The following is a 25,389-nucleotide window of genomic DNA, read 5'->3' as shown; positions in this document are numbered from 1 at the left end:
AGTCTCTCCATGTACCCACATGTCCCCGCATAGCCCCACACACCACCATTAGTGTCTCCCCATGTACCCCATATGCCCCCGCATAGCCTCACACACCACCATTAGTGTCTCCATGTACCCACATGCCCCCAGGTAGCCTCACACACCACCATTAGTCTCTCCATGTACCCACATGTCCCCGCATAGCCCCACACACCACCATTAGTGTCTCCCCATGTACCCCATATGCCCCCGCATAGCCTCACACACCACCATTAGTGTCTCCATGTACCCACATGCTCCGCATAGCCGCACACACCACCATTAGGGGGGGAGGGGTTTGACTGCCTGGAGACCTCACCCCAAGTTGAGTTTTCTGAGACTGAAACAATGTATCTCAAGACCATTTGACACTTTAACTGTAACAAACACTTCTACATATTTAAAAGTGCATTATATTAGAACCGTTTTTTTTTTTTTTTTTTTTTGTGACCGATTCTATAAAATCAGGATTAGTTTGGTGATATTTAGTTGATCTCTTCTCCCAAGACCTGAGTTGATATAAGCATAATTTAGGTGTCTACACAAAACGATACAGTCTGAGCGAAGGCTGCTGTGCATGGAATGCCAAAAAAAAAAAAACATTTCTACAGACTGTGTAGCAGATTTGACTAGTGATACTTTAATAAGAATGGACATTTCAGGGCTGACGTTGCATTTTCTTTCCTCTTTACACAGGTTTATAAAGGAATTAAATAAAAAAATGTTGCACTTTTCCCTTTAAACGTTCGAAAATTTGCAATACAGAGTTGGAAAACAAAGAGCAGAGTTTGTAGGAGTCTTAGATTAAATTGATTTGTTATTCTTGCTTTCCTAGCAGGAAATGTCATTGACTTGTTTGATAATAGATTAAATAAATGTTTGCCTTTATGTTTAGCATTGTGCTACAGAATCAAGCTTATATTTGTACAGCACTTTCACCAGCTCAGAGAAGCCAGGACCATGAATCTTATTCTGGGTACTCAGGGGAGAAGGAGATATAAAATGATTAAAGAGATTTCCACTTAACACGCGGGTACGTTCTGTTCAGTCTTATCGCCTTCCGAATCGGAAGCTGAAGCCGCCTTTCTTTCTGTTGTATCCGTTGAGTTCTTCAGCCAGTGAACCAAGGGCCGTGTCTTCGCGCTTTTCAATTTGTGGTTCAAAGTCTTGAAATTTATCCCCTTCTTCTCTCCTCCCAAATCTGAACCTGAAACCAGCTCTCTCCTTCCCAAATCCCTGCAACTCCTTGGCCACGCTGAACAATGATGCTGGGTCAGTGGACTTCTTATCTCTTGGGCCTCCAAGATGTAAGAGAGACCCAGAAATGTTCTCGTTACCTCCAGTCAATAGTTTCCATAAGCGGTTTCTCTCCCAAGGGTCCAGTTCCTCCATGCTGTCCTGCAGGCCATGGCTGGATCCCAGTACAAGGAAGAGGACGAGATAGAGCCCATATGTTCCTCTCATCTAGAAAGAGATTACACAACATGTTGCCGTTAGATATAGGATAATGTAGTTGTTACTGTACATTATAAGGCACCAAGGAGTTCTGGGACCATCACACTGATGTTGATCGCATATATGATGGAGGCTCTCTCTTGCCAGGAAGTTAAAGCCCTTTGTCCCTCCTCCTCCCCCCCTGAAGCCAGAAGGACCTCTGGCTGTGTTTTCTAGGGGGAGGAGCAGGTATGTCCGGGAGTACTGTCAGCGTCGGCATTAAGAAGTCCATATGCTTCTATAGTGTATCGCCATCCAAGGCTGCGAAGACACGGCAGCAGGGTCTACGTACATTTGAAAATGCGGCAAACCCCCCCCCCCCCCGCATTTTTCCCTTAAAAACATCCCGCCCATGGTGTTTTAGATCTGCAATATCTAGCAATTGCACTGAGCTAAATTGTGAACAATATCGCCTAGTGTGTAAGGGGCTTTAGAACAAATACTGTTCACTCTCTCGACCACTTCTCTTGCCAATTCAACCTCTGTCTTTGAAAAACTGAGCAAATATTATTCCTGTGATGATCCAAAGTGATACCAGCTTCAGGTTGCAAACAACAGTGTAAAATGAACACTTAAGCCATGTACACACGGGCGATTTCTACTGAGCCCGTGTATCAAGATGTAGTTAAGCCGTCAGAGAGACCGCTTACTAAATCCTGCCAGCCCCGGGAGCTGCGGCCAAATACACAGTGTAGGAAGGATATAGTTGCCTGTACTGTCTATTTGGCCGGGCGATAGTGACGCTGCGCGGACATGCATCGCTATCGCCCACTGTGTATACCCGGGGTGATTCAGGCAAACCTTCTAAGGGATTTTGATGTAGTCACCCTGTGTGTCCACCCCTTAAGAACTGCACATTTATGTTATCATTTAATTTGGGATTTCAATTCTCTGCTTATTTGTTTGACTATTTGTTGACTTTTTTCCAAAAACGTTCTCTGTCCCATCGACCATTATGTAATTTCATTCCAGAATCTATCAGCAGAGAATGGTTGGAGTGAGGAGGCGCTGCAGGGATTCTTTCAGACCATTGGTGAAGTCCATTAATGATGAGCAAATTTGCCTGGACCACCCCAGTTCTCTGAAGGAACTCATCGTAATTTGCACTCAGTGGAAATACTGTAGATGGCTACTCACCAAGTCCCTCCAAAATGACAAAGGTGCAAAAGGTATCCTTTTATGCTATTAATAGCCCAGTGCCCACATAGATCCAAAGCTGAGTGCATCAAGGAATGTATGCAGCTACTGTATGAAGAAGTATTTCTGGTACTTGTTTCCTAGCAAGGTGCTCATCGCATCGTATACCATAAGCCTTACAATGGTATGCGATGCGACGCGATGGCCCCCGATGTTATATCATTATAAAATCGTATACCATTGTATATGGCATACAATGCAATGCGATTTTAAAATTGTATAAGCACCCTAATGGATGCTTTCAATGTTAAATGGCCCGCCTATAAGATTATTAATTGTATAAGCACCGTAATGGGTGCTTACACTGTTAAAAACACCCCCACTATCAATGCCAACCCGAAGCGTGGCGAGCACAGCGGAATGCGTCCTCTAACCTTTTCATACCCCCACCATCCACGTCAGAGTGGAGTTGATTTTATAAAGTGTGGCGAGCCCCGTGAAGGGATGCGGAATACATGTAAAGTAATACACGTCCGCTCGCCACTCTTCGGGCTCGGTGGCTCGCTGCGCTCACCACACTAGGTATATTCAACTCCACGCCGACGTGGATAGTGGGGGTATGAAAAGGTCGGAGGACGCGTACCACTACGCTCGCCACGCTTCGGGCTTGGCGTTGATAGTGGGTGTGGCGTGGGGGTGCATTTAACATAGTAAGCACCTATTACGGTGCTGATCCAATTAAAAATCGTATAGGGGGATCATTTAACATTGAAAAAGCCCATTAGTGTGCCTATAAAATTTTAAAATCGCATTGCATTGCATCGCATCGCATGCAGGCAGATGGCATGCAATGTTATACAATGTAAACGATGCCATATGACTGAATATCGTAGGCGCCGTGCTAGGAAACAAGTACCGTTTTTTTTACTTTTTTTCCCCCCAAAGAACTCCCCACAAAGAGAGGGGGGGAATGTGCTTTCCTTTTAGGACTTACATCAAAGACACCATGGGCCTTATGGATTCCAAAGCCATGAAGAATTTCCTCCACTGAGAATAAGATTGAACTAGCCTTCGCTCTGAATATCAGGTCAGTGGGTATTGAATGGAAGAGCCATAACATTAGCATTTGTCACCTATAAGACACATTGGGTTTCTGATATGTGTTCGTATTAGTCAAAGGTTGTTCAATGCCACCTTCACCATGACGTGTCTAATACTCACCCATCGCCCATTGACCATTTATAGATAGTAGTCCTGCTAGACCAATCGCCTCGTATCCACTAAAGCAACAAATGTTTGTGCTTCTACCCAAAAACAGGTTACTAAGATTGCAGCTGAAGGGCGAACTATAGGACCTCCCTTCATCCAGTCTTACACTACTGACACAAAGTGATGATTCTTAGACTGAAACTAATGATATTAAGCCAGAAGCCTGCGAGGAACAGGTTAGGACTGGACATAAGGCTTCTGAAAATATAGAGGTACAGAGATGCATTAGACACCCAGACTGCAGCGGTGTCAGACTGGGGCATGAAGGAAATGGTGGGGGAAGGGGGGATTCAGACTGGCAAGCTACAGGCTAGGATTAGATTTCAGAACTTTGATACTGTACGTGTAGCATCCATCAGGATTTTGGTAAACAGAGGGTTAATCCAAGGTGCAAGGCACAACATGGAGATGACTATCACATGCTCCATAAAAGCCTTTTCATGGTAAATATGGAGAGGGAGACTTCCCCACGCTGCCCTGCAGTAATGGCGCTGAAGACCTAGTTGACGGATCTACGATGTCTAGATCAACCATGTTATGATTGGATAGGTTATTGGAACCGTCTAGTTAGACGCCTAAAGATAGTCAACCAAGTCCAGATAAACAGTAAACAGAAGACAGACGCCATCATTAGAGCGACTCTCGATTTTCAAGGTGTTTTTTGGTGCAACAGGTCAACTTGGTTCATGCTTTACTGACCAATTATAAGTGTGCCCGTCGCATAGCGAGTGCATCAAGCCATGCGAGGAGACACTGCACTCATATACGGTGTCCATGGTGACCCCTGTGACATTCAGTGCCAAAAAACTTTACTTCCGATGCGGTCAATCTAGACTTGGCTGAGTATCTTTAGGCGTCTAACTAGATGGTTTCAACTAAGGGTGGCCGACAGTAACATGACAAATCTAGACAGCTCTGATCCGCTATACCATCCAGAACTCTTGAGACAGGCAGACAGCCAGAGCAGGAGGCCGCTGCCTGGAATCCCCCTGTGTTGGCCGGACCTCATGCCGGCTGTGTGCTGCTCCCACCAATATGGGAAGGGTGACCAGTGCCACTTACCTGGGCATGCACCAGGGTGCTACAAATCCTGTGGTCTGAACTTTTTCCCATTCTACAGAGGCGACAGACCTATGTCTTAATAGATTTCATTCCCAATCTCTCCAGAATAAAAGGTAATACCACCATTCAGGTGGGAGTGGATTGCTTTCCCAGCAAGGCCACATCAAAGCCTTGGAAATACTGCAGTTGGCAATGTCTACTCCGCATTCTGCCAAGCAATTAGCACATAACCAAAGCCCATATAGATAACCATATTGGCCGCAACAGATATTGTGCATCCACACTGAAAGATATCGGCCACCGATATCATACAGTGATGTCACAGGGGGCGCGTGCTAAACCTGCAGGTCACTTGGCTGTATTGCCAAATTGACCTGCATGTTCGGTAGATATCAATCATAGTTAACCATGGCAGGAGCACGCATCGTTAACGATTGTCCACACTAGACTGTATTGTGAACGAGATCACTCAGCAGCCCCTAGTGTGTATGGGGCTAGAATGACCTGTCAGTTAAGAGACCTGTATGGAGCTGTGCACGGCCCTCGCACCTACTAATCTTTGCACAACAAAGTCAGAATTTTGTTTCCGTACCAGTATTTTAAGAGTATTATGTTTGCTTGTTTATCGGCTTCAGCTTCATCCCTCAAGATTCTCCCCTCTCCAGCCTACTGACTTACGATTTGTCCCTTAAGAACCATTCTCTCAGGGTCAGGTGGCCTGGCCAGTGGTGGTGAGTCTCTGACAGAACGAGCCAAGTGGTTTGCTTCAGGGATCAACCAGCACCATGAGAATTCTCATCAATCAATAGAAGAGACATGCATAGAGAAAAATGCCAAGGGTGCTTCTGACGCAGGGCTCCATGCTAAGTAAACGAAGCGCCGTTTTACTCACGTAAATTCCTTATAGTGCTGAAAATCTCTGCAATTTAATGAAACGTTTAAAAAAAACGATTTTTTCATGTGTTTTATTTTGTTCTGTGAAATCTGTAAGTGCATTTCTCTTCTTAATAATTTACAAAATAAAAAGTTAATGCACAAAGGATGATTTTTTTTTGTCTCATTTTAGAACTAAATGTGAGAATAAAATAATCTAGGGGAAATAAATCATCCTAAAACCAATAAAAGGATAAAACGGAATTAAAGAGACAACAAGATATTAAGTAAGTAGGAGGGATGTAGTTCAGATATGACCAGATATATATATATATATATATATATATATATATATATATATATATATATATATATATATATATATATAACAGCTGTTTCCAGATCCTCCAGGGCTGAGGTATAGGATATTTGATGCGCTGATGATCCATCTAAAAAGCTCCTTGAAAATGGTCCGTTTGTGGACCGAAACGTCGGGGCAATGATGGAAATTACCCTATTGGAATAAACAACTTATGTGATTTTTACACAACACCAGTGACTTTGTCCTATCATTATATCAAGGCGAGTGTTAAATTCCCCCCCAACAAGGGATGGATCCTCTGGAATAGATTAGGGGCACGTGGTGATCCACGTCAACCCCCTTTGAACACCCCGGAACTTACTCCATTATAAGTGAGAGTTGCGGTCCTCCTTGCCTCTCTCTCTCTCTCTCTCTCTCTCTCTCTCTCTCTCTCTCTCTCTCTCTCTATCTCTATCTATATCTATATCTATAATATATATATATATATATATATATATATGTAGCTGTGCGAGCCGGCACTCCCAGAATGAGGGGATAAATGCCCCGGGTGCCTTCCAACGTGATGGTATGGAATAAAGAAACGGCGTCACTCCAGAGGACTTAGTAGAAAATAGTAATCTTTTATATACGGAATATCATATGAGTAACATGTCAATTCAAGGGTCGACGTTTCAATGCTAAGACAGCATTTTCATCAAGACATGACATGCAATACAACATTGCATGTCATGTCTTGATGAAAATGCTGTCTTAGCATTGAAACGTCGACCCTTGAATTGACATGTTACTCATATGATATTCCGTATATAAAAGATTACTATTTTCTACTAAGTCCTCTGGAGTGACGCCGTTTCTTTATTCTATATATATATATATATATATATATATATATATATATATATATATATATATATATATATATATACAGTATATATATACAGTATATAAGGGGTTATTAACGAAGATTGGGAATTCTATTGAAGATAACAATGTTGCTATGGGAAACCAATCAGACTTTATCTATGATCTTCTAGAAGGTGCTACATAAATAAGTAATAGTTTCTGATTGGTTGCCCATAGCAACATCCTATCTTAGTAAATAAACCCAATAGCACCTACATATATACAAACTGTCTTTAACAATTTAAAAGAAGAAAGCACTTATATAATGCCAACATTACCAGCATTGTCATTGGCCGCCAGGACTGCCCACTTTACTGACAAAGCTGGCATCTAGGTCATGGGTGGAAGACTTACAAAACCCTCCAAGGGCCGGGAGGGCCAACCGATTTTCAAGAGTCACCAGGCCGCTACGGGTGGCTAGGCAAGTGTAAAAGGCATTTACATGAATAAAATGTAAAGGTGTCTTTGAATACCTATGAAAATGCTCGGAATCCCCCAGCGGAACGCATCTGCACAAGACGCCTCAACATTATTCCTCTAATCTTTGGATTACTCATTTGGATTCCTGAACCAGGACTTCACCCACCATCAGCAACAGCCATGTGCTTATAAAGGACACCGAGCCACCGGCACCACTGCAGGGGGTTACCCACCCATCTGCAATTCAGCGCAGGACTTTTCCCCACAATCGTGAGTGGTTCAATGAACTCTCCAATATATTGGTGCATATAGTCCGTACATTTGGAACAGGATCCTATTAAGAGGAACATTTTATGGTGCCTTATCCCAGTATCCATTCATATGAATTGTTTTAAGGTTTCTTATTATTTTTATTGTATGAAGTGTTGTATTAAATTTATTAACTATATTCTATAAAAATAATCATTTCCAGCACGCTGTGTGACAATTTGTTTATTTCCTTCAAGCGCAGCTATTTTCTTCTTCTTGCATAAATTTACCCATATTTGACCTTCTCCGCAGAAGAGTTGACAAGTCTCCTGGATGGTTGGCACCCTCTATTCCCACACATATACCCCCCACCCTGGTTGGGTGCCGTGACTTGCTCTGAATCACTTCAGGGCCATTCCTCTTGCCCCATAATACTGGTAACCTCTGCTCTGTGCAGCAGGGGCAAGTCCACAATGACATGATTTTGGGACACTCCCCCGTTACCCCTTCACGTCTTCACACCGGCATGCAACCATATGCTGTGCCACACCGCTGTCCCCTCCCCAGTGCTGATTTGGCTGACTTAAAGTTGGAGAGTGTGATCTACCCCAGCCATCTATAGACAGCAGGGTCAGTTCTCCAGCATCTATATGATCCTGGCTAAATGGGGGGGGGGGGGCATGCCATCTTTTCATTTCTGTACAATATCTTGCAACAAACTACTACAAACATCTGTGTACAGGTCAGGAAGTGTGACATTTCCCCAGGCAACGTGACCGCTAGGCATAGGCATTATCTTGGACGCAACATGCTTTCCACAGCTGAACTCCTGTTATTACCGCACGCTCTACCCCCAGAGAGCCACCTGCTTTTCACCAGAGGTCACCTGACCCAAGACTCTCTAGCATTTCCATAGATCAGAGAGGAATATGTGTTGGAGCCTGACTCTATACCATGCTAATTTCATAAAGTACTCGCCAAGCTGTTTTATCTGCTCTGAGGGCGCAGGGGATTGATACATCGTGTCCTTTAGTTTTTATTTTCTACGACTCAGCATAAATTGTTTCAAATAATGCAGAGCGGAACAATCGCATTTCTGGGCAACCGTCCTGAACTGAGAGAAATGAAATGTATTATTCATCCGTAGGGGGCCATGACATTGCCGGAACGCTGCAGATAGGCAGGGGATATGGCAGCGCAGGTAAACACTGACAAAGTCTCTTATGCAGAGAAAGAAGTGAGCTCTGCAAAGAAACAGAAGAAGTGAAGACACAACAAAAATAAGCCAGTAAAATAGATTTTGTAAGAGCAGAATGTCTGCGATTCTCACTTACTCATCCATATTACAATAATTGTTTCTTGTCTCCTGATCAGTAGTCTCAGCGCTCCAGGAACGCTGCTGTCATAGTCAACCAATAAATTAATTATGTTTACGCTAAAGCGGAATAAGCGAGCGCCAGCGTCCCCTCGGCCCCTCCACATAGAAAGCTATAAACTCTCGCATAAACAGAAGCATGAAACAAATTGATGACAATTATGGATGTCATGAAACCAAGGGGTGGAAGAGTGCTTTTATTAAGCATGACTCATAGTAATTTAATAACCTAATTTGATCTTCTCTTACTGACAAAGCGCTCATAGGCTGCTGGGACTATTTGTAATGAATCTACCTGTCTGGCCCGGTACACCGCTGTAGTCAGGCACTGATAGCTTACTGGGTGCTGCAGTGATGGGCAGCTCCCAGAATCCTCCTCTGTCTTCTGTTGGTGCCTTAACCACTGCTGATCAGAGTTATAGTTTGAATATGATTTATGAAGCCACGTACACACGGGGAAAAAGCTGAGCGAAAGTGCTTAAACACATCTAGGGGCCCATTTATCATTTAATATTTGCGGCTAAATCCCTGAAAACACCAATTTTCTGGGGTTAGCCGTAAATATTAAGTATCACCTGCATGAATCAGGAGGGTCCGTAGCAGGAATCTCCGATCCCTGCTGTGATCCCTTCTGCACCGCGGCCGGCCGCATCCCGCATAGGTTACTATGGAGAATGCAAAGCTGGCCGATTTATCATCATTAGTGAGGCCAATCCTGGGATCGGCAGGATCCTGGGATTTTGGTCTAAAATTGTCGGGATTTGAATCCCGGATTAAAGCTCCTAATCCCGGGATTAATGCCCCCATGCAAATATTCACTTTTTGTTTAAAGCCGGGCAGCACTGAGCACCATAGAATATGGCTAAAATTCTGCCCGGCTGACTGCTCCTTACCCCCGGTGCCACTGTTTGGGAGTCGGGCCAGTGTTCTGTACTGACAGGCATGGCGGCACCCAGGCTGCACAGCGTGACCCTTAACATCACGTCACACTACGCAGCCTGGCTGCTACTATGCCTGTCAGCACAGAGCACAGCACACTGTCCCAAACCCGGACAGACGCCCGCTGTGCCGCCCCCAGCCACCCACCCACTGGAGATAGTCAAACGGTCCTGCTGCTGCCTGTCATCACTGCCGCAGTAAGTGACGTGACAGGACAGGGAGGCCAAACCCGGGATTGAGCATTTTTCAATCCCGGGATTGAATAATGTCCCGGGATTGGCATCCCTAATCATCATCAGGCAGCATCGCTTTGGGTTCTGGGATACCGCCATTCTGAGATGGCAGTAGCCCATTGTAGCTCAGTAAAATCTGCCACACTGCCGATGAAGCCAGATGCGGTCTGAGGGACATTTGTCCTGTGAGCGTTGCCTTTCATTTATGTTTTCTGATTGGACGAGTGAGGCCAAACGTTTAATATATTTTGGCCAATTTTTTTTCCTTTTTGAATTTTCAAACTTTGTAGCCTTTATCGTTATTTTAATAACCTCACAAAGTGAGTTCTTATACTTGCAATATTGTTCTATACGGAGTTCTTATACTTGCAGTATTGTTCTGTACGGAGTTCTTATACTTGCAGTATTGTTCTATGCGGAGTTCTTATACTTGCAGTATTGTTCTGTACGGAGTTCTTATACTTGCAGTATTGTTCTATGCTGAGTTCTTATACTTGCAGTATTGTTCTATGTGGAGTTCTTATACTTGCAGTATTGTTCTATACGGAGTTCTTATACTTGCAGTATTGTTCTGTGCGGAGTTCTTATACTTGCTGTATTGTTCTATACGGAGTTCTTATACTTGCAGTATTGTTCTATACGGAGTTCTTATAATTACAGTATTGTTCTGTACGGAGTTCTTATACTTGCAGTATTGTTCTATGCGGAGTTCTTATACTTGCAGTATTGTTCTATGCGGAGTTCTTAAACTTGCAGTATTGTTCTATGCGGAGTTCTTAAACTTGCAGTATTGTTCTATGCGGAGTTCTTATACTTGCTGTATTGTTCTATACGGAGTTCTTATACTTGCAGTATTGTTCTATACGGAGTTCTTATAATTACAGTATTGTTCTGTACGGAGTTCTTATACTTGCAGTATTGTTCTATGCGGAGTTCTTATACTTGCAGTATTGTTCTATGCGGAGTTCTTAAACTTGCAGTATTGTTCTATGCGGAGTTCTTAAACTTGCAGTATTGTTCTATACGGAGTTCTTATACTTGCAGTATTGTTCTGTGCGGAGTTCTTATACTTGCTGTATTGTTCTATACGGAGTTCTTATACTTGCAGTATTGTTCTATACGGAGTTCTTATAATTACAGTATTGTTCTGTACGGAGTTCTTATACTTGCAGTATTGTTCTGTACGGAGTTCTTATACTTGCAGTATTGTTCTATACGGAGTTCTTATACTTGCAGTATTGTTCTGTACGGAGTTCTTATACTTGCAGTATTGTTCTGTACGGAGTTCTTATACTTGCAGTATTGTTCTGTACGGAGTTCTTATACTTGCAGTATTGTTCTATGCGGAGTACTTGCAGTATTGTTCTATGCGGAGTACTTGCAGTATTGTTCTGTACGGAGTTCTTATACTTGCAGTATTGTTCTGTTAGAGTTCTTATACTTGCAGTATTGTTCTGTACGGAGTTCTTATACTTGCAGTATTGTTCTATACAGAGTTCTTATAATTGCAGTATTGTTCTGTACGGAGTTCTTATACTTGCAGTATTGTTCTGTACGGAGTTCTTATACTTGCAGTATTGTTCTGTACGGAGTTCTTATACTTGCAGTATTGTTCTATGCGGAGTACTTGCAGTATTGTTCTATGCGGAGTACTTGCAGTATTGTTCTATACGGAGTTCTTATACTTGCAGTATTGTTCTATACGGAGTTCTTATAATTACAGTATTGTTCTGTACGGAGTTCTTATACTTGCAGTATTGTTCTGTACGGAGTTCTTATACTTGCAGTATTGTTCTATACGGAGTTCTTATACTTGCAGTATTGTTCTGTACGGAGTTCTTATACTTGCAGTATTGTTCTGTACGGAGTTCTTATACTTGCAGTATTGTTCTGTACGGAGTTCTTATACTTGCAGTATTGTTCTATGCGGAGTACTTGCAGTATTGTTCTATGCGGAGTACTTGCAGTATTGTTCTGTACGGAGTTCTTATACTTGCAGTATTGTTCTGTTAGAGTTCTTATACTTGCAGTATTGTTCTGTACGGAGTTCTTATACTTGCAGTATTGTTCTATACAGAGTTCTTATAATTGCAGTATTGTTCTGTACGGAGTTCTTATACTTGCAGTATTGTTCTGTACGGAGTTCTTATACTTGCAGTATTGTTCTGTACGGAGTTCTTATACTTGCAGTATTGTTCTATGCGGAGTACTTGCAGTATTGTTCTATGCGGAGTACTTGCAGTATTGTTCTGTACGGAGTTCTTATACTTGCAGTATTGTTCTGTTAGAGTTCTTATACTTGCAGTATTGTTCTGTACGGAGTTCTTATACTTGCAGTATTGTTCTATACAGAGTTCTTATAATTGCAGTATTGTTCTGTACGGAGTTCTTATACTTGCAGTATTGTTCTGTACGGAGTTCTTATACTTGCAGTATTGTTCTATGCGGAGTTCTTATACTTGCAGTATTGTTCTATGCGGAGTTCTTATACTTGCAGTATTGTTCTATGCGGAGTTCTTAAACTTGCAGTATTGTTCTATGCGGAGTTCTTAAACTTGCAGTATTGTTCTATGCGGAGTTCTTATACTTGCAGTATACGGAGTTCCTGATGGCCTGATGATTTGCGCCATAACTAATGACGCATTCTTTATTCATGTCCTATTGTACACCGATTTGCTTAGTGTCTGTGTTACTGTTCTCGTAAACCCGTAATGCCTTGTTGTTATATGCCAGGAAACCCCCTTTCATGTACAGATGGTCATTTTGTGTCGGACAATGACGGGTTGACTTTAAGGGGTACATTTTCTAAAGCTTCTAAAAAATGAAAAGAGGTGGTGATGCCAATTAGATTTGATCTATAATTTCCCTGTTGCATCCTAGAAAATGATAGACATAGGGGGCTGTTTAATCCCGGGTTCTGACTGTCGGAACCCTGCCCCGCTTTCTGTCCGCTCCCCAGTTTATCGGCAGGCAGAATTCAACGTTCCGCCTGTTTAGCTGCAGAAAGGGAGTGTGTCGGTGGAAACGGCCGTGGATTGTGGAGATCCGTTCGTGAACTGGACAATGCACGGCCACTTTCAGCAAAATGGACCAGACAGGTTTTAAAGTTGGGTCCGTTCTGTCCCTATTCAATGCTGTCGGAAATAGCGCTGGGGATTGAATATGGGCAACATCACCTCTTTTTGATTTGTAGAAGCTATAGTAAATGTACCCCTAAGTGGGGTACAAGCTGAGTGGGTGATGGCACTGAAACAACCAACACTGACTGGCGCTACAATGAACACCGCACATCACCAAGACACACATACTGGACTGCCATCAGGGTACAGCAGGTATATGTGTAAGGGATGGGCTTTTGGGGACGGCTGTTCGGCCTGTGCAGTGTGATCTCTGACCGTCACGCTGCGCAGAGTAGCAGGACGGGTGTTGGGAGCAGCCAGGCAGCATCTGAGAGAATGCATGTGCACAGTCTAATCCCAAAACCCCAGCATTTTGGGGCGAAATCTCGGGATCCCGCCAATCCCTAATTGTGAATCATTGATGGCCAATAGTCATCCCTAGAGCAATCTGTTGAATTCAAAACAATATAGAGATAATTCTGGTTATATCTATACTGACCTACTGTATACACTATTATGGTGGCCTCTGTAATACAGAGAGCATTTGAGCATTCCTGTGGCCTTCTACAATACAGAGCGCTTTCTGGTAACGTCTATACAATCTAGAAAACTCAATCTTGTAACCTATATACATTAATGAGCACATTCAAGTGACCTATAAACAATTCAAAGAAAATCGCAGTGTCCCAAACACACATATATATGCTTCAAATAGATTTCTTCCTTGTTATCATACAGTCAAAACCTGAATCATATTTCTAAACCGCAAGGAACAATAACTGTCATATATTACTCAATATAATCAATCACTCTCTGAAAAGAAATTGCTTGTGTGGAAGCAGGTTCTGTAATGTGAAAATAAAAACCTGTGTTAAAGTGCGTACACACTAGACAATATTTTAAACGATATGGGTATTATGGACAGTGTAATGGTTAGCATTACTGCCTCACAGCGCTGAGGTCATGGGTTCTATTCCCACCATGTGTTATATATACGGGGCAGTACGGATGGTGTAATGGTTAGCATTAGTGCCTCACAGCACTGAGGTCATGGGTTCTATCCCCACCATGTGTTATATATACGGGGCAGTACAGATGGTGTAATGGTTAGCATTACTGCCTCACAGCGCTGAGGTCATGGGTTCTATCCCCACCATGTGTTATATATACGGGGCAGTATGGATGGTGTAATGGTTAGCATTACTGCCTCACAGCGCTGAGGTCATGGGTTCTATTCCCACCATGTGTTATATATACGGGGCAGCATGGATGGTGTAATGGTTAGCATTACTGCCTCACAGCACTGAGGTCATGGGTTCTATTCCCACCATGTGTTATATATATATATACAGGGCAGTACGGATGGTGTAATGGTTAGCATTACTGCTGAGGTCATGGGTTCTATTCCCACCATGTGTTATATATACAGGGCAGTACGGACGGTGTAATGGTTAGCATTACTGCCTCACAGCGCTGAGGTCATGGGTTCTATTCCCACCATGTGTTATATATACGGGGCAGCACGGATTGTGTAATGGTTAGCATTACTGCCTCACAGCGCTGAGGTCATGGGTTCTATCCCCACCATGTGTTATATATATATATATACAGGGCCGTACGGATGGTGTAATGGTTAGCATTCCTGCCTCACAGCGCTGAGGTCATGGGTTCTATCCCCACCAGCGCTGAGGTCATGGGTTCTATCCCCACCATGTGTTATATATACGGGGCAGTACGGATGGTGTAATGGTTAGCATTACTGCCTCACAGCGCTGAGGTCATGGGTTCTATCCCCACCATGTGTTATATATACGGGGCAGCACGGATAGTGTAATGGTTAGCATTACTGCCTCACAGCGCTGAGGTCATGGGTTCTATCCCCACCATGTGTTATATATACGGGGCAGCACGGATGGTGTAATGGTTAGCATTACTGCCTCACAGCGCTGAGGTCATGGGTTCTATTCCCACCATGTGTTATATATATATACAGGGCAGCACAGATGGTGTAATGGTTAGCATTACTGCCTCACAGCGCTGAGGTCATGGGTTCTATTCCCACCATGTGTTATATATACAGGGCAGTACGGACGGTGTAATGGTTAGCATTACTGCCTCACAGCGCTGAGGTCATGGGTTCTATTCCCACCATGTGTTATATATACGGGGCAGCACGGACGGTGTAATGGTTAGCATTACTGCCTCACAGCGCTGAGGTCATGGATTCTATCCCCACCATGTGTTATATATACAGGGCAGTACGAATGGTGTAATGGTTAGCATTACTGCCTCACAGCGCTGAGGTCATGGGTTCTATCCCCACCATGTGTTATATATAACGGGGCAGCACGGATTGTTTAATGGTTAGCATTACTGCGTCACAGCACTGAGGTCATGGGTTCTATCCCCACCATGTATTATATATACGGGGCAGCACGGACGGTGTAATGGTTACATTACTGCCTCACAGCACTGAGGTCATGGGTTCTATCCCCACCATGTGTTATATATACGGGGCAGTACGGACGGTGTAATGGTTACATTACTGCCTCACAGCACTGAGGTCATGGGTTCTATCCCCACCATGTGTTATATATACGGGGCAGTACAGACGGTGTAATGGTTAGCATTACTGCCTCACAGCACTGAGGTCATGGGTTTTATCCCCACCATGTGTTATATATACGGGGCAGTACGGATGGTGTAATAGTTACATTACTGCCTCACAGAGCTGAGGTCATGGGTTCTATCCCCACCATGTGTTATATATATGGGGCAGTACGGACGGTGTAATGGTTAGCATTACTGCCTCACAGCACTGAGGTCATGGGTTCTGACAATACATCGTTGGCACTGAAGCCCAAAGTCTGCAGCTGCCACTGGAAGGTAGGTATATTCTATTTTCCATTTTTCTGTGCCAGACCCTTGCATATGCCAACCTCATTTCCCTTTTCCACCCTATACAAAACCCTTTGCATTTTTCCTATGCCAGCCCCCTGCCTTTTCCAGCACACACACCTATATTAGTTGAAAATATTTACACAAATAGAGCCACACCCATGAGCAGACCACCCAACCAGAACACTGGTCACGCCCCCCACATTATTAGGCGCTGGCCACAACCCCTATTATTGACCATAATAGGCCCTTGATCATTTTCAGCTCCAGGCCCATTTAGACCTTAATCTGGCACTGCCCATATCCTAATGTGCCATCCCCCTGCCCTCTGCTCGCAAGGATGGGTGCGTGCATCCAGCGAATAGTTTGTACGCCGTGGCCGCACGCACCCAGCACAAGCACATGTGCAGAAATGCGCAAAGAGAAAACATTGGCCCTGGGCGAACGTACGCGGACGGAATAAGGTCCATAAGACATTTGTCCAGGAGTTCCAGGGAAATCATCAGTGACATTGTATCGTTTGCGGTGTCGTCCATTGTGTACCCAGCATTATTGTGCTAGACTACGCCAGCAATGCTATGTGACCGGTTCTAGACTATGCCAGCAACGCTATGTAACCGGTTCTAGAATACGCCAGTAACGCTATGTGACCGGTTCTAGAATACGCCAGCAACGCTATGTGACCGGTTCTAGAATACGCCAGCAACGCTATGTAACCGGTTCTAGAATACGCCAGCAACGCTATGTGACCGGTTCTACAATACGCCAGCAACGCCATGTGACCGGTTCTAGAATACACCAGCAACGCTATGTGACCGGTTCTAGACTACGCCAGCAACGCTATGTAACCGGTTCTAGAATACGCCAGCAACGCTATGTAACCGTTTCTAGAATACACCAGCAACTCTATGTGACCAGTTTTAGAATACGCCAGCAACACTATGTGACCGGTTCTAGAATACGCCAGCAACGCTATGTAACCGGTTCTAGAATACGCCAGCAACGCTATGTGACCGGTTCTAGAATATGCCAGCAACGCTATGTGACCGGTTCTAGAATATGCCAGCAACGCTATGTGACCGGTTCTAGAATACGCCAGCAACGCTATGTGACCGGTTCTAGACTACGCCAGCAACGCTATGTAACCGGTTCTAGAATACGCCAGCAACGCTATGTAACCGGTTCTAGAATACGCCAGCAACGCTATGTAACCGGTTCTGAACCTCACACTGGCCCTTATTCTGGTTGGTGCGGTAATATCCGCGTGCGTTCGTGCCGCCAATGTTTTGCGTCTGCACATGTGCGAGCGGGGCGTACGGCCAAATCCCGCATGAAATGTGAACACTCCGAACAGCGGGTGGAGAGGGGCGTGAAGGGCTATTTGGGCACATTACCATATGCATACGCCCTGCGTTTTTATGGGCGTTCCCATGCAAACGCTGGGCGTACGTATGGTAATGCGGCCGTGACGCACGTGTAGGGGGCGGACATATGACATCGCCGGATGTCAGCTGCCCGCCCAGATCCCTGCTTTTGCACGGAAAAATGTCCGTGTGGTCTGAGGTTGCGGGAGCTGGTGGACCACTCGGTCCTGCATTCGATGGTCTGCGACCATCGAATGATGGGGGAGGTTCCCTGAGATGGAGGAGATGTATTCATGAGAAATACACGTGCGGTCCGTTCGGCCAGCTTCTTACCGCGTACGGACGGAGTTGGCGATCCGTATGGAAGGCGGGGTTTCGCACCCATGGTCCTGGCCGCATATTCGGATCCGGCCGCACCGATCAGAATAAGGCGCACTGAGAGGAAACTTAACATTAGAAGTTATTTGGATGCTGTGTAAAGCACATTAGCCAGGATTGTGGTTCCTGCCTTATAAATTACCCCCTTTCAGCCCTGAACCATTTGGTCTCTAGCAGACTTCTGTATTTTCTCATTTATGACATCTAACAGGTTCTAAATAATAACTATAATTTACTAGGTCAGCGCCAATTTTCTGTATGGTAACCCAGCACCACGAAACCTTTTCCGCACAGAACACATTAAATCATGGAGTCTACTTTAAGATCCGTGTTTCAGTGAATTAATCATGAATATCCGTCACACTACGTTCCAGTTATTATATATATATATATTATTACCGGTGTCTAGTAACGCTGGATGCACCAAGATTTCGGCAATTAACGGCTCTTGCGGTAAGAACCGTCCTTTGCAATGATTGGATTCCGGGTATAGAACCCAGTGTCCTATCTGTGCCTGCGCCTAGTGACGCGTGCTGTGGGGAGGGTTCTGATTGGGTCCCTCACAGCACAGCAGGGAGCCACCATAGATCTCATAGGCTTCTACAAGGCAAAGGCGATCTGCATTCTGGGCTTGGGGTCCGATTTAGACCTGCTTGCTAGGCTGCGTATATTCGCAGCCTAGCGAGCAGGGTAACAACGCCCCGGCGAATGCACGCCAATCCCACCGGCTGGAACCCTTCGCTATGCTGAGAGACATGTGCCCGCACAGAGGAGAAATCATTTGGTGGTGGTTCTCCGTCGCAGCAGACAGATAAGACAGAACTAACGTATCTGCTGCAGGCTGACGTCCGAACTGATGTCATGTGATGTCAGCCGCACGCCCCAAGCAGGCAGGGGAGGGCTGCGTTCCTTGGGACACGCCCAGTGTTTCTATTTGTGTCCAACCTGGAACGCCCCCTGCCCATCCAATCCGGAACACCCCCTTCCTGTCAATCAGGCAGGGTGCATCCCGGCAAAGGAAAGTCGCTCGCTGCGGGGTCTGCACAAAAATCATAATTTTCTGGGGTTTGAACGTTGCTGCACCTCGTCGATTGAATGAGAATGAGCCTCTACTGGGGTGAAAGTGAGTTTGGGGAAAAAAATTCATAACGAAATGTAAAGTTCTCCTCATCAGTGTCCATTGTTAAGGCGAAGGCTACAGTCACGTAATACAGTTTATACAGCAGGCCGCTTATTGGCACTCTACATGGACAGTATATTCGGAGGTCTAGGACCTCTTTATAATCCCACTGTTATATTGTCAATGGCATGGGCTCTACAAGTATAGAAGTGGTTAGGTGGAACCAGGGACGGACCGGGTCTGGCGTTTGTGCACACGTCGGACATGCGTGCGCTGCTGATCACGGCGTGCAGGAGAGATGGGAACAGCCGCATGTGATGCCCGTCTCTCTCCTGGAGATCAGGAGGTGGTGCTTCCACCTTGGAGTGACTAATCGTCCCACCTTGCCATCGGCCCCTCTGGCATTTGCCAGAAGTGCCAGATGGCCAGTCCGGCCCTTAGTGTCATTGTAATGCCATCCTATTCTCGAGGAATCAATGGCATCATTGTTATATACAGTAAAGGAACGTCCACAAGCTTTGCTGCATTCTTCCACCTTCCCTATCTGCTCAGCTTGTTCCTCATTGATAAGTCAGACTTCTCCTCTTGTAGACCATTAGCATAATGCTGCAAGCTGCTCATCGATAAATCTCTGATAGAACCTCGGACGCACTGAACCACAGTGATCTGAATTATTAACCCCTCGCCCCGATGTCTCCTCAGACGTTCTCATGGGGCAAAGCGGAATAAAAGTAGACAGAAAATAGATAAATAGTTTAACATTTGAAACTTAAACCGTCACATTTTCTACTTGTTGAACATTAACATTTCCTGACCAGATATAGATAGATGTATGTGGATATATACACTCACAGACACACCTTATTGCCGCAAATAAGAACAAGGGAACAGGTTCAGATGTGGTTGGAGGCGCTATAGCTGCTGCTTAGTGATATCCCTATTAGTGGCCGGAGCTGGGTCACAGGAAGACATCTTAAGATCATTCTATACGGTATAGGATCATCTCTGACATCATCGGCCGGCTGCGTGACCCACGGACTCATTCAAGATGGTGGCTGCAGGAGCTGCCAAGAAGCCAGGAAATCTCCGCCTTGCAATGATGGTGCCCCCAAATGGCATCAGTCAATCACTGACAGTCTAATACCATCCTGCGTTCAATGTTCCAGACCAGTACTGCACATGTGTGTGGGCCTGGTGGATGCACAAAGCATGCTGTCTACACTCCTGGTATGGCGGGCAAGTCTCCCACTTCCTCACTGTGCCCCCCTGCTCATTGGCGGCAGAGATGAATGCCAATGATCGCGGTGCTTTAGAGTGCGGAAGGGGCTAAAATTATAAAATTTTACACGTTTTTAGCATCTTAGTGGACCCAGGAATAGCTACATCTGACTGGAGCGGAGGTGGGGCCTAATGACAGCAGCGTCCTTCCTCGCCCCACGAACTGCACATCGGTGTTTCCTCCCAGGGCTGATGAGGCAAAGTACTGAACATTGGAAGTTTACGCGGTTCGTCACAGGCCTATCAGGACCTGAATAAGGAAATACACGCTATATTCCATATACCTGAATATACCATATACACACATTAGGTGTGTGTGTGTGTGTGTGTGTGTGCGTGTGTATATGTAACTCTGCCCGTGTGTAAAACTGATAGAACATTAAATAAGCGATGGAGGTCCACCGATCGTCTATAATGCCTGAAGCTCCGGGAACAGCACAACCTGTAGTGCGTCATTCTGCCCAGAGACACCACCTAACAGCAAGTATGATACAGGATGATAGACCGAGCTGAATGAGCAATTTAAGCTGGAGCTAGAACCCAACGATTATTACTGCGTGAAGCAAAGGGATTGTTAGGCTAGATGTAATTCACCCTAGAGGACTCAATGAGTCCCTGTCATATGGAACACTCTTATAATAATGTAACTTTGTAATATTGGCCCTTATTCTGGTTGATTTGGTAAGCTGCGAAGCTTGCTGCCCCACCGAATCTCTGCCCCTCCCACCGCCGTATCCCCTCACAACAATGCAAGGGGGTGTGTCATGAAGACACATCCCCCTGTATGTGCCCGCAGCCAGAAATATCATTCGATTTATCCAGTGCAGTGGAGACTGACTTATATTTGCTGGCTTCCGGCCCCAGACAGTCAGCTGGCCACCCCCGGCACACCTCCTCCTGCCCACTTTCCCATGTGCAACGTCCCGCCCACCGCACACCCCCTGCACTGCTCCCAGGGCCGGCAACAGAAATCTTGGGGCCCCATACACTGATATTTCTGGGGGCCCTCCCACCCCCTCAATCAATAGTAGTTATGTGGAGCAGGGATGGATGGTGGGCATATAGATGGCAAGAAGTCCCATTTAATGGCTGCCCCAGCGCAGACAGTATCACTTCTGAACTGATAGCTACTACACATTATGCTACACACCGTAATGCCGAGTAGACATTATGCCACACACCGTAATGCCCATTACATATTAGGCCACACACCATAATCCCCATTACACATTAGGCCACATGCCATAATGCCCATTTTATATTATACCACATGCCGTAATATCCATTACATATTAGCCACATAAGTGACACTTACCTACATGCTCTTTGCCAGGGGTTGCATGCTCATTGCCAGGGGTTACATGCTCATTACCAGGGGTTTCTTGCTGGGTGCCAGGGGTTACATGTTCAGTGCCAGTGGGTTACATGTTCAATGCCAGTGGGTTACATCATGCTCCTTGCCAGGGGTTTACATGTTTCTTGTCAGGGGTTTACATGCTTCTTGCCAGGGGGTTACATGCTCATTACCAGGGGGTTACATGCTCCTTGCCACGGGGGAGTGCATACTTGTTCCCATGGGGGAGTTCATACCCAGTGGGGATTACCTGCTCAATACCTGTGAGGATTACATGCTGTTACTCTGGGCATAACGTTTGCCAGACAGGTTAAATATTTGTTGACAGCGGCACATGCAGTCAATTGCTGTGGGCGGCCGGCACTTGATTCCCCTTCCCCCTTCCAGCCACCAAAACAAGAATTTTCGTGGCCGCTGCTGGGACTCGGGAGAGGGGTGGGCTCTTAGGCTGGTTTCACACACTCCGGCTCCTGCCGGACGGCGAAAACCCGTACCGCCAGGAAGCCGTGCAGCACACACTAGTTTATCATGGAAGGGATGGCCACAGCCCGGCAGCCATCCCTTCCAGTGGCGGGATCCGACTGCAACCGTGCGGCCGGGCCGTGGCCGTCCCGTGTGAATGCACACAATAGTGTCTATTCACAACTAATGTGTGAGGCACGGCTCCCTGGCCGTGCGGGATTTCACCGTCCGGCAGGAGCCCGAGTGTGTGAAACCGGCCTGTGAACCTACCCCTCTCCAGAGTCCCAGCGGCGGCCGCGAAAAATTCTTGTTTGGGGGGCTGGAAGGGGGAAGGGGAATCAAGTGCCGGCCGCCTGCAGCAATTGATTGCCGGGTGGCTGGGTGCAGGGAGGGATGAGTGACCTGGAAGCTAAGCGGGGCTGATTTTGGGGCCCCTCTGATCACTGGGGCCTGGGTCAGTTGTCCCCTTTGACCCCCCTGTCGCCGGGCCTGACTGCTCCGAGTGAACAGCCCGTTTCCATTTGAGATTTATTATAAGAATAGTGTAATACATGTATTTGGAATAATTGTGATATGTGTATATAGTTTTCTGTTAATAAGTCCTGTATACATACCGTTAAATTAGTATAATATATCTGCCGAGATATGTGCGTTACTGTAATACATGTGCAGAGATATGTGCGTTACTATAATACATGTGCAGAGATATGTGCGTTACTATAATACATGTGCAGAGATATGTGCGTTACTATAATACATGTGCAGATATATGTGCGTTACTGTAATACATGAGCAGAGTCATGTGCGTTACTATAATACATGTGCAGAGATATGTGCGTTGCTGTAATACATGTGCAGAGATATGTGCGTTACTGTAATACATGTGCAGAGATATGTGCGTTACTATAATACATGTGCAGAGATATGTGCGTTACTGTAATACATGTGCAGAGATATGTGCATTGCTATAATACATGTGCAGAGATATGTGCGTCACTGTAATACATGTGAAGAGATATGTGCGTTACTGTAATACATGTGCAGAGACATGTGCGTTTCTATAATACATGTGCAGAGACATGTGCGTTACTATAATACATGTGCAGAGACATGTGCGTTACTGTAATACATGTGCGGAGATATGTGCGTTACTATAATACATGTGCAGAGATATGTGCGTTACTGTAATACATGTGCGGAGATATGTGCGTTACTGTAATACATGTGCGGAGATATGTGCGTTACTGTAATACATGTGCAGAGACATGTGCGTTTCTATAATACATGTGCAGAGAAATGTGCGTTACTATAATACATGTGCAGAGACATGTGCGTTATTGTAATACATGTGCAGAGACATGTGCGTTACTGTAATACATGTGGAGAGACATGTGCGTTACTGTAATACATGTGGAGAGACATGTGCGTTACTGTAATACATGTGCAGAGATATGTGCGTTACTGTAATACATGTGCAGAGATATGTGCGTTACTGTAATACATGTGCAGAGATATGTGCGTTATTGTAATACATGTGGAGAGACATGTGCGTTACTGTAATACATGTGGAGAGACATGTGCGTTACTGTAATACATGTGGAGAGACATGTGCGTTACTGTAATACATGTGCAGAGATATGTGCGTTACTATAATACATGTGCAGAGACATGTGCGTTATTGTAATACATGTGGAGAGACATGTGCGTTACTGTAATACATGTGGAGAGACATGTGCGTTACTGTAATACATGTGGAGAGACATGTGCGTTACTGTAATACATGTGCAGAGATATGTGCGTTACTGTAATACATGTGCAGAGATATGTGCGTTACTGTAATACATGTGCAGAGATATGTGCGTTACTATAATACATGTGCAGAGATATGTGCGTTACCGTAATACATGTGCAGAGATATGTGCGTTACCGTAATACATGTGCAGAGATATGTGCGTTACCGTAATACATGTGCAGAGATATGTGCGTTACCGTAATACATGTGCGTTACTGTAATACATGTGCAGAGATATGTGCGTTACTGTAATACATGTGCAGAGATATGTGCTTTACTATAATACATGTGCAGAGATATGTGCGTTACTATAATACATGTGCAGAGATATGTGCGTTACTATAATACATGTGCAGAGATATGTGCGTTACTATAATACATGTGCAGAGATATGTGCGTTACTATAATACATGTGCAGAGATATGTGCTTTACTATAATACATGTGCAGAGATATGTGCGTTACTGTAATACATGTGCAGAGATATGTGCGTTACTGTAATACATGTGCGGAGATATGTGCGTTACTGTAATACATGTGCGGAGACATGTGCGTTACTGTAATACATGTGCGGAGACATGTGCGTTACTGTAATACATGTGCGGAGACATGTGCGTTACTGTAATACATGTGCAGAGACATGTGCGTTACTGTAATACATGTGCAGAGACATGTGCGTTACTGTAATACATGTGCGGAGATATGTGCGTTACTGTAATACATGTGCGGAGATATGTGCGTTACTGTAATACATGTGCGGAGATATGTGCGTTACTATAATATATGTGCGTTACTGTAATACATGTGCAGAGATATGTGCGTTACTGTAATACATGTGCAGAGATATGTGCGTTACTGTAATACATGTGCGGAGATATGTGCATTATTGTAATACATGTGCAGAGATATGTGCGTTACTGTAATACATGTGCAGAGACATGTGCGTTACTGTAATACATGTGCAGAGATATGTGCATTACTATAATACATGTGCAGAGATATGTGCGTTACTATAATTCATGTGCAGAGATATGTGCGTTACTGTAATACATGTGCAGAGATATGTGCGTTACTGTAATACATGTGCAGAGATATGTGCGTTACTATAATACATGTGCAGATACATGTGCGTTACTATAATACATGTGCAGAGATATGTGCGTTACTGTAATACATGTGCAGAGATATGTGCGTTACTGTAATACATGTTCAGAGATATGTGCGTTCGCAAGGTCCCCTTGTTCACACGGGGACCTATGGTTTTTTATTGCCCATGTGGCAATCATTTATATAGATAGTAAGCTTCTCTGCACAGCGCTGCGAAATAT

The 25,389-nt window shown here is 44.8% G+C and overlaps 1 protein-coding gene across 2 annotated transcripts in view; it reads right to left on the bottom strand.

Annotated features, from left to right (window-relative positions):
- Positions 1 to 641: 641 nt before the first annotated feature.
- QRFP (pyroglutamylated RFamide peptide) overlaps positions 642 to 25,389 on the bottom strand; it is a 40,848-nt gene continuing 16,100 nt past the window's right edge. The window contains exons 1-2 of one of the 2 annotated variants that reach the window (XM_083160871.1): positions 20,037 to 20,242; positions 642 to 1,485 (exon numbers count right to left, since the gene is read on the bottom strand). In XM_083160871.1, coding sequence (XP_083016997.1) covers positions 1,072 to 1,485 — 414 coding nt within the window. In that variant the 5' untranslated portion in view covers positions 20,037 to 20,242 and the 3' untranslated portion in view covers positions 642 to 1,071. Of the gene's footprint in view, positions 1,486 to 20,036; positions 20,243 to 25,389 lie in introns of those variants that run through there. The other variant, XM_083160870.1, reaches the window with a different exon arrangement.

Source organism: Crinia signifera, chromosome 9, assembly GCF_055691185.1.
Source record: "Crinia signifera chromosome 9, ASM5569118v1, whole genome shotgun sequence".
Taxonomy (NCBI): domain Eukaryota; kingdom Metazoa; phylum Chordata; class Amphibia; order Anura; family Myobatrachidae; genus Crinia; species Crinia signifera.
Note: the sequence above shows the minus strand (reverse complement) of the source record. Positions and strands in the feature narration are given on the sequence as shown.